The 14,830-nt window shown below is 33.8% G+C and overlaps 2 protein-coding genes across 3 annotated transcripts; one reads left to right on the top strand and one right to left on the bottom strand.

The window, feature by feature from the left end:
- Positions 1–1,000: 1,000 nt before the first annotated feature.
- Positions 1,001–7,884, top strand: LOC114759569 (uncharacterized). 2 transcript variants are annotated; one of them, XM_028948773.1, is made up of 13 exons: positions 1,001–1,169; positions 1,274–1,335; positions 1,822–1,899; positions 2,018–2,099; positions 2,309–2,379; positions 2,516–2,617; positions 3,223–3,312; positions 3,633–3,707; positions 4,130–4,162; positions 4,512–4,589; positions 4,851–4,910; positions 5,371–5,480; positions 7,598–7,884. In XM_028948773.1, exons 1-13 carry the CDS (start codon positions 1,115–1,117, stop codon positions 7,617–7,619), a joined length of 918 nt encoding a protein of 305 aa, XP_028804606.1. In that variant the 5' UTR covers positions 1,001–1,114; the 3' UTR covers positions 7,620–7,884. The 2 variants fall into 2 exon arrangements, with proteins under 2 accessions (XP_028804606.1, XP_028804605.1); XM_028948772.1 differs by lacking the exon at positions 4,851–4,910 and having other exon boundaries at positions 1,037–1,169.
- A 2,895-nt stretch (positions 7,885–10,779) lies between these two features.
- On the bottom strand, positions 10,780–13,377 carry LOC114759574 (ethylene-responsive transcription factor WRI1-like). Its single transcript, XM_028948776.1, has 9 exons — positions 13,157–13,377; positions 12,924–13,006; positions 12,758–12,766; positions 12,588–12,676; positions 12,262–12,335; positions 12,125–12,175; positions 11,669–11,745; positions 11,315–11,523; positions 10,780–11,106 (listed from the first exon to the last, which is right to left on the bottom strand). The coding sequence occupies exons 1-9, from the start codon at positions 13,375–13,377 to the stop codon at positions 10,780–10,782; spliced, it is 1,140 nt and encodes a 379-aa protein (XP_028804609.1).
- Positions 13,378–14,830: the final 1,453 nt, after the last annotated feature.

Here is a 14,830-nt window from a genome sequence, read left to right on the forward strand (position 1 = left end):
TTTATTCATAGAATTGTTAAGTATTAAATATGAATACTTTTTGGGTGAGGATTTGAACCCCTTCTCCCTCTCTTTTTGATTTCTCCAATTCGGGGAAAAAAAAATTTAGAGGGGAAGGAGAGATGATCCCCTCCTCCTCCTCTCCAATTATTCAATCAAGCAAGAGACTCCCATCCCAGTTAGAGCTGATAATATGGATTGGATCCGTGAGTCAAACTTGACAACCTGTCAAAAATGGCAGGTTAGCATTGGCCAAAAGCCAACCCGCCAATAAAAGAGCCTTTTTAATCTACACCGCTAGGCTCGCAATCAATCACAAGCTAGCCCTCCAAACCCATGGGCTAACATGCATTTATTTATTTTAATTTATTATAATTATATTATTATATATCATATCCTATCTAAAAAATAAAAAAATACCTATATAATTTATTTGGTACTTTGAATCAAATATTTCAATCAAAAACAAAAATTTTATTATTGTTTTTGGATATTGTATAAGAAAAAATATTAAAAAATAAGAAAACTTTCAAAAAAAAAAAAAAATAAGTGTTGGAGGGCCAACCCGCCTTGGTAGGTTAGAGTTGGTTAAAAGTCAATCCGCCTTCAAACGAGTTTTTTCAGCCCGACCCATATGGGTTTAACCTACTATGTCTAGCGGGTTGGCCTATATTACCGCCCTTTCCCAGCTCTCTCATGTTTTTTATGCACATCTCAGCTCTTTTGTTGTTTACCAACCAAAGAAAGTTTGTAGGCCCACACATAAATTAATTTCACGAGGATTTATGTTTTGGGCTTAGGCCCACGATCCGTGAAGAAGTTGAAGACCTCTTGGTTGTTGCACTATGAGCTATGGGCCGAAAAAAAAAAATGAATAGCGTGGCAAGATACGAAGCGTGAGATCCATCGAACTGTGAAACTAAAGAATTTGAGCCTCCTGCCGGAATCATGCTGAAAACGACGTCGGTTTGCCCACCTGCTCTTGCCTATTGAATAGGGGGTCTGCATTGATCAACAACCTCAACAGGGAACCAAGTCCGACATCATCCCCCGTCCTCCCCCTTCCCTCTCAATCTTTCTTCGAACTTCTTCATCGGAGTTACAAGCCGCAGCCATGGCTCTACAGTCTGGAGTAGGGTTTTCGAAGATTCTTATCATAGCTGGAGCTGGTACTAATACACACAGCCATTATCTCTCTGTATCTCTATCTTTCTCGCTTAGTTGCTGATGAAGCTCGAAACAGCGTTATTGATCTGAATTTCTGTGTGTTTAGGATACACTGGCACGGTTCTTTTTAAGAATGGGAAATTGTCGGAGCTGATTGGCGAGCTTCAGGTAGGAATCGCTGCTACTTTCTGTTGCTTAATCGAGTTCGACAGCTTTCACGATGCTAAAGATGCGGTTTTACTTTCTAGTTTTTCTCTTATAATCCCCATTCGTAAAAATGTAAATAGGCAACTCTCCATAGTTATGTAGTTGGTATGACAGAGTTGGAATTTTGGAGAGACCTAATTTTGTGGAGGCGGGGATCATTGGTTCTCTAATTATCGTTTTTCTTCCTTTTACTTTATTCTAAGTAACGATCGTTGTGAAAATTAAGTATTGGTGAGTTCCTGTATAATCGAAGCTGATTCAATGTTCTACATATGGATGTAAGATTGAAAGCGGTCGGTGTGTGTTTTATCCTGCAGTCCTGCTTGATGTTTATGAATTTAACTTCTTCATGGTGCTCTTCGGTATTTGAGGATTGATAAGTTCAATTCCAATTTTCGGGGTATCTAGATTGTCCCTGTCCTAATGGATTGTTTTTTTTTTTGGTAGTCGCTGGTAAAAGGATTGGAAAAATCTGGGGAACAATCTGACGGTGACAGTGAATATGCTGATGCCATTGCTTCTCAGGTAGTTGGAAACACAATGTTATCTCTGAGCCAATTGAATATGCCAACTGTTCTTTCCAAAATGCACACACAATAGTATGAATTATCTTCTTATGATAATCTAGCTGACTTTGTTCTAGGTACGCCGTCTGGCAAATGAGGTTCGACAATTAGGTTCGAATAAGCCAATCACTGTACTGAATGGGAGTCCTGGACAAATGGGTACAATTTCCTATTTATTCTGGCCACTGTAGTGTACCCTCTGGTTTATTTTCAGTTCTGCATTTTCCTTTTAGAGATCAATTATTTCTATCTTCAAGCTCGGCAGCATCTATTTGTGCACGGGGCTAATTCCAGTTATTTTTTTCTATAGAAATCGTTTTTGGTCAATTGACTTTTGACTTCTTTCATTGCGTTTATCCCCTTTTCAGGCAACTTATCATCGCTTGTGGTTCCCGCAGCTACCTTGGGTGCTCTAGGGTATGGTTACATGTGGTGGAAGGTGAGGAATAACTAGACCAATTGCGGTATATCTATTTTATTCTGAATTAGAATTATTCTGAATGATATATCTATTTTTTCTGAGCGGTTTGTGATTTGTTTTATTGATCTTTTGCATTTTTTCCACCCCATATTAGGGTATTTCTTTCTCAGATCTTATGTATGTGACAAAACGTAGCATGGAAAAGGCTGTCTCCGATCTGACAAAAAAGCTGCAGCATGCCTCAGATGTCATTGCTGTAAGTGTCCATTTATTTCATTGGGTTTAATTCTTTAATGTTTTTGTTAGATAGGAACATTCAAACATGCAGTGGTATGTCTGAACTGTGACTGCATGTCCTACCTCTGCAGATGAAGGGGGATAAAGGCCGTTGATATGAATGCAACTGTCGTAAAATTTAATGTCATCGATCTGGTGGTTGAAATGCATTGTATCATTGTTTCAGTTTTACTACTGAAATGCTAAATCCGAGAATATGCTTTTTTATATGTCTATTCAAATTCCATTTCATTTACGTTGACCTGGTGATTGAAATACATTTTATCATTGTTTCAGCTGTACTGAAATGCTGCTGACAATTAATCCGAGAACATTTTTTTTTTTTTAATGTAACTATTCATGAAATATGAGGTTTAAGAGTTTGAGACAGATTGGACTAACATTCATAAGGTGCTGGATTCAGCATGTGTTGCTATTACACATGGATGATCTGAAAATGTTTATCCTGCCGCTATACACGTGAACTAGTGGAGATACAAAGCAGCTTTGTCTTCCCATACGAGCATTTATTTATAATTATGATCGGTTTATCTCTTAACTTCCTTTCAATTATTTCGCATGCAGGATGCCAAGAAGCATTTGACACAAAGGATTCAAAATTTGGATGATAAAATGCTGAAGCAGAATGAGTTGGCACGTTCAATTAAGGATAATGTATGCCATTTGAGACAATTTCACACATATAGATGTTCTTCATGATTGTAAATATGCTTAGATAGATAGATATAGTCAAAAGACATTGTCCATGTTCTTAGCTGATAGTCCCCCCTGCAATTTAGGAGGATTAAACACTAAAAGAAGTTTAGTTGTACAAATACGTGTCTTGCTTCTAATAAGTTATATTTCAGTGTTGAATAATTTTAAGTGAAATGATTTTATGGTAATAAACTCAGTTATTTCAAGTTTTCTTCATAGATTAGCTTATGAGAAAGAATATGAAGCTCATTATTGATATTGTTATACCTATCAAACAGGTTGCTGGAGTTCGAAACACTATCACTAATTTCCATGATGACCTGGGTGTCTTGCAACAAACAGTGGAAACATTGGTATGCTCTATTATCTTTATTTGGCTACTTAGTGGTTGTCTTGGTCATCTTGTTTGTTTAGAGTTATGAAGGTGGATGGATGCGAGGAGTTTGGTATATATTTTATTAAGACAAAAAGATCCAGTTATTTCAAATCTTTTTGCTTTTCTTATTTACCATTTATTTTCAGAATTAAAGTTTAAAAAGTTTTGTGGGTTCTTTATCTGCTTTAAGAAATGAGCGTTATGTGTAGGCTTGCTTGAGTTTGGATTATTCTTTGCTTTAGCTGACATCTGTCTACCTAAAGCATAAGAAATCCGAGCTCATCAATGACAAATAAAATACGAACTATCCCAATGACAAATAAAACCCTAACTGTCTGTTTTTTCCTGGACTATTCTTACTCTGTAGTCTGTATAATTAGTATTCTTATTCCTTTTCAGGATGAAAGATTAGCAACGTTGAGTTGGAAGCAGGTAAAATGTTCTCTTGTGCTTTTTGTCTTGTTCTCTCATCGGGAAAGAATCCTCTTTTAACACCTATTCTCATTTTAATGAATCCTCTTCTATTAGAAAATGTTTGGAGCTTAATAATAATGATAATACTAAAGTTATTTTAATCTTCAAAAAATTGTACAATACTGATTAAGCTTAATATGTTGCCATGTGTACTAATATTAAAAAGCTTTCTTGTTATAGAATTATTGATATTTATATGCATGACATTTTTCTGGCCAGTTACTGATATGACTTATCTTGGTACTTAGATTATTACTTTTACATTGTATCACCTAAAGGAAATACTGATACAGTAGTGTGACTGCAGGATTATGCAAATTATGGTTTGGAGTACCTCGTTAACTTTGTAAATGGAAAAGCTGGGCAAATGCCAGAATTTCACCAGGTAGTTTCAATTTTTACTTCAGTCTTTTAATGTGTTTTTGTTCGTCTCCCTTTCCCTACCGTCTGTGGCTACTAGATATGCAAACTTTATTACATTTCACAATGTCCTTGTCTTGATAGAAATGTGGCATCATTCACCTTCTCTTGTGGATGTCTAAGTGACACTAGTAATTGCTCATTATGCTTGTTTAAGTGCCAATTTTATGTTTTGGTTTTTCCTTTTTAGATTATCATCTAATGTATTATGGTAAATATATAACAGGCGCAGCCAAAACTTCCTGGGAAGCCTCCTGGTTTGCTCAAATACTCTGGAAACCCAAAGGTTTTACCCCTATCTTGTTCTTACAACTTTTTCACCCCCCAGGGAAACGGTTTTTCTGTCATTTCTGCTTATGTTCTGAAACCAATTATTTTATTTGTTGTTCTAGATTTGCTTAAGTATATTACGATGAAAATAATACTCACTGAATTCATTATCCTACCACTGGTAACCGAATAAATTCTCTCTACGGTGAAGCTTAATTCCCTTCATTTTAGATTAATTGTCCAGCATAAAATAAATAGTTTTACTTTATTGCTATAGTGGCAACAATCTTTGGCCATATATGTATTGCCAAATGAACCTCTCTGTTTGTTTGTTTGTTTTTTTTTTTGGGTTGCTGCTGCTGCTGTACTTGCTTTCCTGTAATGCTGTGTTATTACTTCAATCTACTAGTTGCCCCGGTGCTTTTGAAATATGAAACCTTTTAGAATATGCTATTTGATTCTGTTTTGACTTGCAGGGCTTGATAGACATTGTGGACCCGTCAGTTGGACTAGACCGGTCAGCTTCAGATGTTATTGTGCAAGATGGTATCGACAGGTCAGAGAAGCAGCAAAAGCCATTATTTAGGTATGAATTTGGTTCTTTGATTCTCCCTTGCCCCTTTTGTAGCATGTATTTTTGGCCAATGTAGGCTTAAATGTTTGATATTAAAAGAAGTTGATCAGTTAATTCAACGAGAATTCAATAGGAAATGGGAGCTAATACTGGAATTTATTGGTAGCATCCAACGGATTCAGTTATTTTACTTATTCAATTTATGAATTTCAATTAGTGGATTAGAAATTCAACCAACTCAGTCTCAAAATATAAATTGGACGAGTCTTTATCAGTATAGACAATGCTATCTATTGAATTCAAATCTGAACTTTATTTATGATTGTTTTTCTATCTCATAGACCCCTATTTTAGCGTACGATTTATACCTAGTTTTTATTTTGGGTTAAGATACAAATTTGCTTTGGAAGTTTTTGCTCAGGAACAAGATTGCCCCAAAAGTTTCAAAATGTAGCAATGTTGCCCCACTCCATTAAAAACTAACGTTGATTATGAAAAAGTTGATGTTGACTACTAACATTTTGAACAGTAAGGGTTAACATTGCTCGAAAACTTCTGATACTAATTTGCACCTTAACTCTTGTTTTTTTCAAACAAATTACCTATGCTCTTTTGCTGGGCAAATTGTGTATAATTTTACATTTAGGATTTACCTAGACAACATATATCATTATCAAGAGTGAGGCGGATTAGTTATAAGAGGCAAGGTTTGTATTTTCGGGTGGAGGGAACAAGGATTTGGTTGCATGCTTGCATTGGTTTTCTTGCATCCTGTATTTCTACGCGCAAATTATAGGAAAGATTGAGGAATGATCCATGACCCAACACTCACCTCTGATTATTGTTACTTAACTATGGGGGTGTTTGGGTGATAACCCAAACCATGGTTTGGGAAAAAATCACCCAAACACCCTTAAAAAAACCAAAACCATGGTTTTGGGAAAAGCAAATTTTTTTTGCTTTTGGAAAAAAAAAGGGAGAGTGTGAGAGCCTATAGGATATGTATCTTGTTGTTTTTTTTATAAACGTATTTTTTTATAAATATATTTAATCTTATATCTTATAAATATATATACATATTAATTATTTATTAATTATATTATCTTATGTATTATTAATTATGTTAATAAAAAATATATTATTAACAATTTTATTCCTTCAAATTAAAATATATCATAAAATATATATTTTCTGTAATTATCATATTAACTTATGCCTTTTTTAGTAATTTGTACATGTAAAAAGTGCTTCTAGTAACAACTATTCAAATACTCTCACTTCTCAGAATCACTTTTTCACAAAATCTATTCTTAAAAAATCTATTCTCTCCAAAATCTATTCTCCAGAAGCTATTCTCTAAACCATGGTTTGGTTATATTTAAACACCCCTATAAGTGCTTTATCTGGATTCCCCAGAGTCATTTCTCCCCATTCAATGCCTGGAATCATTCTTTAGCACTTGACATAGTTGGAAGGAATAGAATGTACCGAGGGATCTAGATTCTATAAGACAACCGAAACAGGAGCTGATCGAATTCAGCTACTTGGCACTCAAAGCCTACAAAATAATCAAGTCCTAGCTCGTTAAATAAGTCCAATTTACTTTCTTAAATAACTTGTGCAAAATGGTTCAGCAAAAGCAAAATAGTAACTAAATAGAAGAGTAAATGAAATCCATTTAAAAGATAAGATAGAGGTGTTTCGCATTAGAGAGCTGCATGATCAGCAACCTAACCTTTTCCCCTTTAAATTTCTCCTGCATCTCCTGAAAGAGCACCATGTTCCATGATCGAGTTGTCCATCTGGCAACGGAAGGCCTTCTATGAACGTGAAGTGATTCTAGGCTGTTTCTATTTCGATTGTTTAAGAGGCTCCAACACCATTATAGTTAGGTCTAAGCGGAGCTACTTATTTTCAAAAGCCGTCGCTATATGATTGTCATGGTTTTCCCGGGCATTTGTATTGGGAGGCCTAAAAGAATTGGGTCACTGATCAAGATTCATAATGAAGACCTTATAATGTCATAATGCTTGTCACTTCTGGTCTATGCCTTGCTTGTTTGATCCGTTTTTGCTCTATGCTGAGCGTTATCGTGTATTGATTGACCTTGTTTTCTTTGATTTTTGTAGGGCTGCTTCAACGAGGTATTAATGTATAGTTCGCAATGAAATTGTATACCGTAGCTTTCAAAAGGCAATTCTTTCATTGTCTTCTGTGTATCCAATATAACAGTAATTTTGCAGCCAAGTTGTTGGTGAGAAAATTGTGAGATCGGCTGTGATCTCTTGTGCTCACCCTTAAAACTACATTTAGTATTAAATATAGACTGACTGCTTGAGTTCATTTACATCCAAATCCCTGAATTGTGATTACACGGGTTTGTATATAATTTCAAAAAATTGAATTTTGCTGTTAATTGTGATAGTTGTCTAGTGGTATCAAGGGGCAAAGCTGATGCCAATCTTTAGACGTAGCTCCGGTTCATGTTCATTGGGAATGTGAATTAGATTGAGCGGAAAATAATACTTGTTGTCTTTAGCGATTCAGTTATTTATGTAAGTATTTTATTAGGTTTTCACATTTTTGGTCGTTATTGTTAATTCAGTACGGCTAAGTGTTAAATTGGTTTTCCAGCTAGACAAACATGCTGTGTAAATAATTTCATGTTTTTCAACTTATTAATGCGATTTCACATGGGCTAAATAAACTACTACTCCCTCTGTTCTTATTATAAGAGACATTTCATGTTTATGGCATGTTTCTATGTATAAGAGCCGCTTAAAAGTTGTTTTATTTTTTTGTGTTGATTTCCTATTTTACCCATATTTATTATTTCAAACACACTCTCTTTCCTTTCCACTTCTCTTTTCTTGAATAATTTACCATTGTTTTCTCTCATGCTCTCTCTCTTATTAATGAGGGTTTTTTGGAAAAAAATTATATCTTTTACACATTGATTGTTCTTAACTAATTTTAACTGTTTTTTTTTATCAATGTAATTCGGTTATTTTTCTCTTATAATAAAAAACAGAGGGAGTACTTTCGATTTTAGATATAAGAGCTATTTTGTGATGTGCATTGTACTATAATTATATTTAGGATTAGAGATAACAATAAGAAATATTTCTGAGGTGGGATTTTGGCCTTATCAGATGAGAAAATTTAATTTGAATATTCGTGCCTTATGATGGTAAATTGAATGATGTTGAACATTGCACAACTCTTTTCCCAAAAAATTGAAGTTTTCTAAAATTATTTCTCAATTTTGAACGAAAGAGGCAATTATACAAACCGTTGCAGCGGTGCAAACTATGATCTACAAGACGCGTGATCCGCTACCACTGAAACTACAAACTAAAATTTTATAATGCAATTTTAGAATGTAATTGAATAGATGAATTGAGGTTTGGATTTTAAATTTAAAATCCTTGCATTTAGGAGATTATTGAGATATTTTTTACTTTATTATTTAATTAGTCATTTAAATTTCCCTCTAAGTTTAAAGTTTCACATTTACCCAATTCATCTCCCCTCACGGGTGAATTCTACCGCTAATAATATCAAGTTCGGATTATGAGCCTCATTCCAATTCTCAATTCTCTTTTAATAAATTTCAATATGCATATAATGAAATGCATAATAAATTGATTGCACTAGCTAAAGCACTTGCATAAAGCAAAAAATAGAAGGCTGATCAAGAATCACTCATAAAATAGATGAAATAGATAATAATTGTGAGAATCACACACACACATCCTCTTATTATTTATGTGATAAATTAATAAGAGAAAAGGAGGATTTAATTAGTGTCCTAGCAAATTTTACCCAAATTAAATATATGTTAAAATTATACCTGGCAAACAGAAAACAGTGTTTGACAAGTTAGGTGCTATCGACATTAACGAGTCTACCGAGAATAACAAGTTTTACTCAAATTTCTTTGTGGCTGCTACTTTGCCATTTTGCACATGTTGGGGGTCAAATGAGCATATTGCTCATTTGAGCAATGTAAAAAGAAACGGTTTGAGCCGAAGCATGAAGTAGGCTCCAAAGAATCCACTAACATTAATGTCATTCTAGTTCATTTGTGCAAGGAAGAAGGGACAATCAAAGAAAGCCTCTCCAGCACCTTTAAGATCTATGAATGACGAAGAGGAGCAATGGACAAAAAGAAGAATACCTTCCACCTCAAGAATATCTCATATTCCCTCAATTCTTTTTATAAGAGGCATTTGACCAAATCACATTAATGAAAAAAATTAATTAAAATTGGTTCGATAAATATGTAAAAGCTATTACTTTTTCTCTCTCTAAAAAGTACCATTATTTATGGGAAGAGAGAGTGTAAGAGACAATAAAGATACTATTAGAATAAAGATAGTGGAAGAGAGAGAATATGTGAAGGGGAGAGCAAGTGAAGGAGGGAATGATGTTTCGGGAGTTGTATGGTACTCCTCCGATACTTAATATAGGACCTACTTGTTGAGTTGGTTTTGACCCTAAATATAAGATCTATTTCTTTTATTTATCAATTTTCTCTAAATTACCTCTATAGATACTCTCTCAACTATAATTAAGTAAAAGAAGAAGAGGGAGTATTAAGAAAGATGATCATGGTATTTTAGAAAAACATGTCTCATAATTAACTAACTTACCTAACTTCCTTAATCTAATTAAATTAGTTAAATAGGTCTTATATTAAGGACTAGAGGAGTAATAAATATATTGATTTTAGAAATGAGTAATTAAATGGGATAATATAGGAAATTAACAAAAAATTTTTGAGACATCATCTAAATATTTCTTATAAATAGAAACACGCCATAGGTTGGAGTTATGTTTCATGTAAATAGGAAGTGTGAGAGTAAATAAGAAATATAAACCGCTCTACACTACATTCAAGCCTCCTATCACAAGGATATGATTCGTTTGGTAACATGTGATTCTTACCCTTTATGCTTATTTTTTTCTATGAAAGAAAATTCCTCATCGGACGACAAGGAAAACTTATGAAATTTAAGCATTGATACTACAACACAATCAAGTATAAGGAGAAGGAGAGAAGTATTTTGAGCTAAAAATATTATTGGCAACATTTTTCAAACGATCATCACCTTTTCCAGAACAAATGAAGATTTCTAAACTCTCTCTTTATATTTTTTGAATATATCTTTCGGGGATGCATTGCATGGGTGATTAGTTTTTTGCGGATGATAGCTTTCATTAACCCTTCCATGCATTTGCATCACATTGAGGACAAAGATGATAAATTCTTTTAATAGAAGGAGGTACATTCCTTTTCTAATATCCATCAAACTTTTTTGCTGATCTCGAATAATGGGGAATGATGGCCATGAAAAAAATTCTCTTCTGGTAACTGTAAATTTGGTAGTATATTGCCACTGGGAGAGAACAAGTAAGGAAACCCATCAGTGCCTTGTGCGTTTTCCACCCTTTCTTGCTCTTCACCTTTTCCCTGATTTATATTTTTCTGCATTAGCTCTCTGAACACTGAGGATTTCAGCAGAAGTCCTAATGCTGTTGGAGAAGATGATGACTTAGCACTACTACTATGACATAAAGGGGTTGAATACTGAGGTATGTCTTGATCCTTTGGATTGTGATTGAAATCAGGTACCTGCAGGTGTACAAAAAAATTGATAACTCTCAGGTAACCTTTTGGACAGATTTCAACACACACATTCATAATCCAATCAATAATTTAATATAAGCGACCATTAAAACAATTGAGAAACTTTGAGAGAACTCTTGGGACAGATTTTAACATGAAAACTCTGAATTATTGTCAGTAATTTAAGATAATTAGAATGTTTCGCCATTGATACCTCAGTTATTTCTCTGGTTTGGGTGATGTTAGGATTCATTATGAGATGGCGATATTCTGGGTTTTGCTTTTGCTCTTGAGAAGCAGTATCAAGGGCTTCTGGTCTTAGCCATCTAACATATGTGCTCAAGTCAAAGTTTGTTACTGCATTTAAGCCTCTGTATTCTATAGCTGCTATATCATATGCACGAGCAGCCTCTTCTTGTGTACCTGCAAGATCACCATTCTTAAGACACTCACTACACACACACACACATTTTCTCACCTTCAAAGTACTAAGAATTTAAGTTTTGATAACTTTGATCTTTTCCTGAATATTTTAGAGTATTGATATAAATAAGAGTGTGAAACTTACTGTAAGTGCCGAGGTATAGGTACTTGTTACCAAACACTCTCCCGATTCTTGCTTCCCATCTTCCATTGTGATGGTGCCTGCAACAATCAAATTTCCGAATTTTATAGCCTCACCATGAAATATGTACTTGATACCCCCTCTAATTCTTATTATAAGCTTCGAATAACCAATTTGCATATAATAAAAAAGTAGTTAAAATTGGTTAAAACAACAGCTAAGTAAGAAATGTACTTTTTTCCAAATATAAAGCAATAAATGAGAAAGTGTGGCAAATGAGAGAGAATAAAAAACTAAGGGTACAATTGGAAAGAACGTATTAAATGTTGAGACAAATCCAAATTGAAGCCTATAAAATGGGCTACACCCCTTTCCAAATTTGAAACTTATAAATAGACCGAAAGGGGTAGAAATGAAAAGAATTGATTGTAACAGGCATTTGTTGAAAAACTAGTTCACCTTGCTACTCCTCTGTACTTTGATACTCCTCTGGAAAATCCACTGCTTCTCCTGCAAAAATGTAAAATTAATCACATACATACATGTCATATTACTTAGTATGATACTGATCAGTTTTTGAAGAAATGGGATCTTACCTTCTTAAAGAAGCAAGATATTCTTCTTTTGTCATAGTTTTCATTATCTCAATCTCGTTCTCATAATTTGATACCTACAGAAGTGTCAAACTAGTTTATAAGTTGATGGACATCATTGGCATAACCTATGGTAGTTACGAAAATAGTTAGATCCTCAAAACTATTAAACAAAAAAGGTACGCCGAACACACTTTTAAGTAGAATTATACATCCTTGTATGATTATTTAACGACTTGCTGAGTTAACAAAACATTTTGTAGATTGAATATATAAAATTTTTCTCAAGATCAATTAAAGATCACTTAGTTTACAGATGAGATCCGTACAGGGAAATTTGTGAAGGTAGAAATTCCCCAGTACTTAAGTGCAGCCAAATCATAAGCTCTCGCAGCAGCTTCTTCATCAGCATAAGCTCCTGTTCAATAAGTCAATCTCATAAGGTCAGATTTCAAATTTATGAGAAGAAATGTAAGAAGCAAACAGTTCACGCACTTACCCAAATATACTGATATATACCACCCAGTAAATCCAAATTTGCCAGGTAAGACCACAAGGAAACGAACAAGGTGTGAGAAATCAAGACAAGTATATAAAACAACATAGTAAGTCAATAAGAAATGAAGGAGATGAAGTGTTGGAAAACATCAGACACACACACACACCTTGCTTCCCTTTCTTCTTTTGAGTTGGATTCCATGTCCCTTTGTCCCATAAATGAGCTTCATATCTCCCTGTCCATCTATGTCTGCTTTGCAGGAAAATATGATTAGTTTCAAATCATTAATCAAGCACTCATGTTAAGAAACAGTGGATTATTACATTTGAAGTTGTGAAGTTTATGATCGAACGATTCATTTTCATCATTATGTAATAATTTGTTCAGAAAAAAAGAGACCTGCTAACTCCGCGAAACCTTGAACTTCTCTTGACAGTAGTTGCGGTAGTTGATTGACCACCCTGCTGTGGTTGCTCTTGTTTCTCATTGCCCTCTAAAGGTGCCACCGACGAGTCTCTTCGCCGCCTTTTCGTGCACTTTATGTCAATATCCCTGCTTTCCATCATGAACATCCTATGGTTTCTCGGGCAGAATTCAGTTTTTACACTTGCAAGCTCCATTTTGCTGTAAATGTTTTTGGACAAGAAAGGCCAATAGACACAAGAAAGTTTGTTTACTTAGAGAATGAGATATATACTTATGTTAGGACTAGTTCGTGTACATATATATGCAATGAATGTTTTGTTCTCATCCTTAGCTTGTCCTTGTGCCGTCATAACTGGTTCGTTGGAAGAAAGACAAGAATGTCGATGAAAACCACCAGAATGAGACCAGCTCTAGGTTGTCCACACCCCATAAAACCTGGTATGATCGTGGGGATATAAACAAAATTGTCTGGTTCAATGTAACAGAATGTTCCATTCAAAATATTCTCAAACAATGTCTCTGATAAAACCAAAGTATGAATATTGTCTTGTATTAGTTATAGCCACTATGGAACTGAGATCAAACAGAGACCATGCTTAGGTTTATAACGTGAAGTAACAAACAGAAGAAGAGGACTATTTAGTTTTATCATTAATTAAATTGCTTAGCTTTGAGGGAAGCAGATTCCTTGCAGTTCCAATGTTTGAACTTTTATTATCATCCAACAGCCATGAGCTAGTCTCCACAAATGACGCACATCAGTTTTTGCTGTCAAAGGATTCATGAATGCTTGCAGAATGATCTTGTAATTAAGTGTTATTTTATTTATTAATTTATCGATTAATTCATGCATTCAATGTTTTGGGACTAGTACTAAATTAAATATATTAAATAATTTAAGGGATATATCAATTTTATTTCTTAATTTAATTAATGGCGCATTTTTAATTTTTGTTAAAAATGAAATTTTGGTATTATTTACCTATAAAAATTTAATTCATTTTTTATTCAGAATCCTTTGATATCCGAGAATAACAATTCCTTCTAGTCCTAAATATAGAAGCTTAGTTGAGTAGTTTGATTTGATATTAAATGTAAAATCTCAATTCATCTTATCTCTCAAATTAAATCTATAATTTTTTTTCAAATTATTCTATCAATTGCACATGTTAAAAGGAATTTACATCAACAGGGGTAATTTCAACACAAATAAATAACACAATTTTTACAAATAACTAATTTTTTTTTATCTTTGTAAATTAATTAGTATAATTATCTAGTTCTTATATTTAGAATTAAAGAAAGCGATTTAGACCGAACCTCAAATAAGATATATATATAGCTTCCTCTCCACAAATACTTAATTCTTTTTACTAAGATTTAATGCTACATACTTAGTTTAGTTTCTACATAAATTTCCACATACTGATTGAAGCAACCCAAATGCCTCTAGAACAATTAATTTCTATATACAATTTAAGTTATAAAATGGATATGATTTTATATTCTTTGATAGGTAAACTTATGATTCAAAGGGGAAAGAAAACATAACAGATTGATTGTAAGAGAATCTAATGACGGAGTATCTCAAGGGAGAAAGATTAGAAAATTTCGAAAGCAAAACAAAAGGGTTTTTGGCTTATCCCA

This window comes from Neltuma alba, unplaced genomic scaffold, assembly GCF_004799145.2.
Source record: "Neltuma alba isolate B1F8T4 unplaced genomic scaffold, ASM479914v2 tig00010867_pilon, whole genome shotgun sequence".
In the NCBI taxonomy this organism is placed as follows: Eukaryota; Viridiplantae; Streptophyta; class Magnoliopsida; order Fabales; family Fabaceae; genus Neltuma; species Neltuma alba.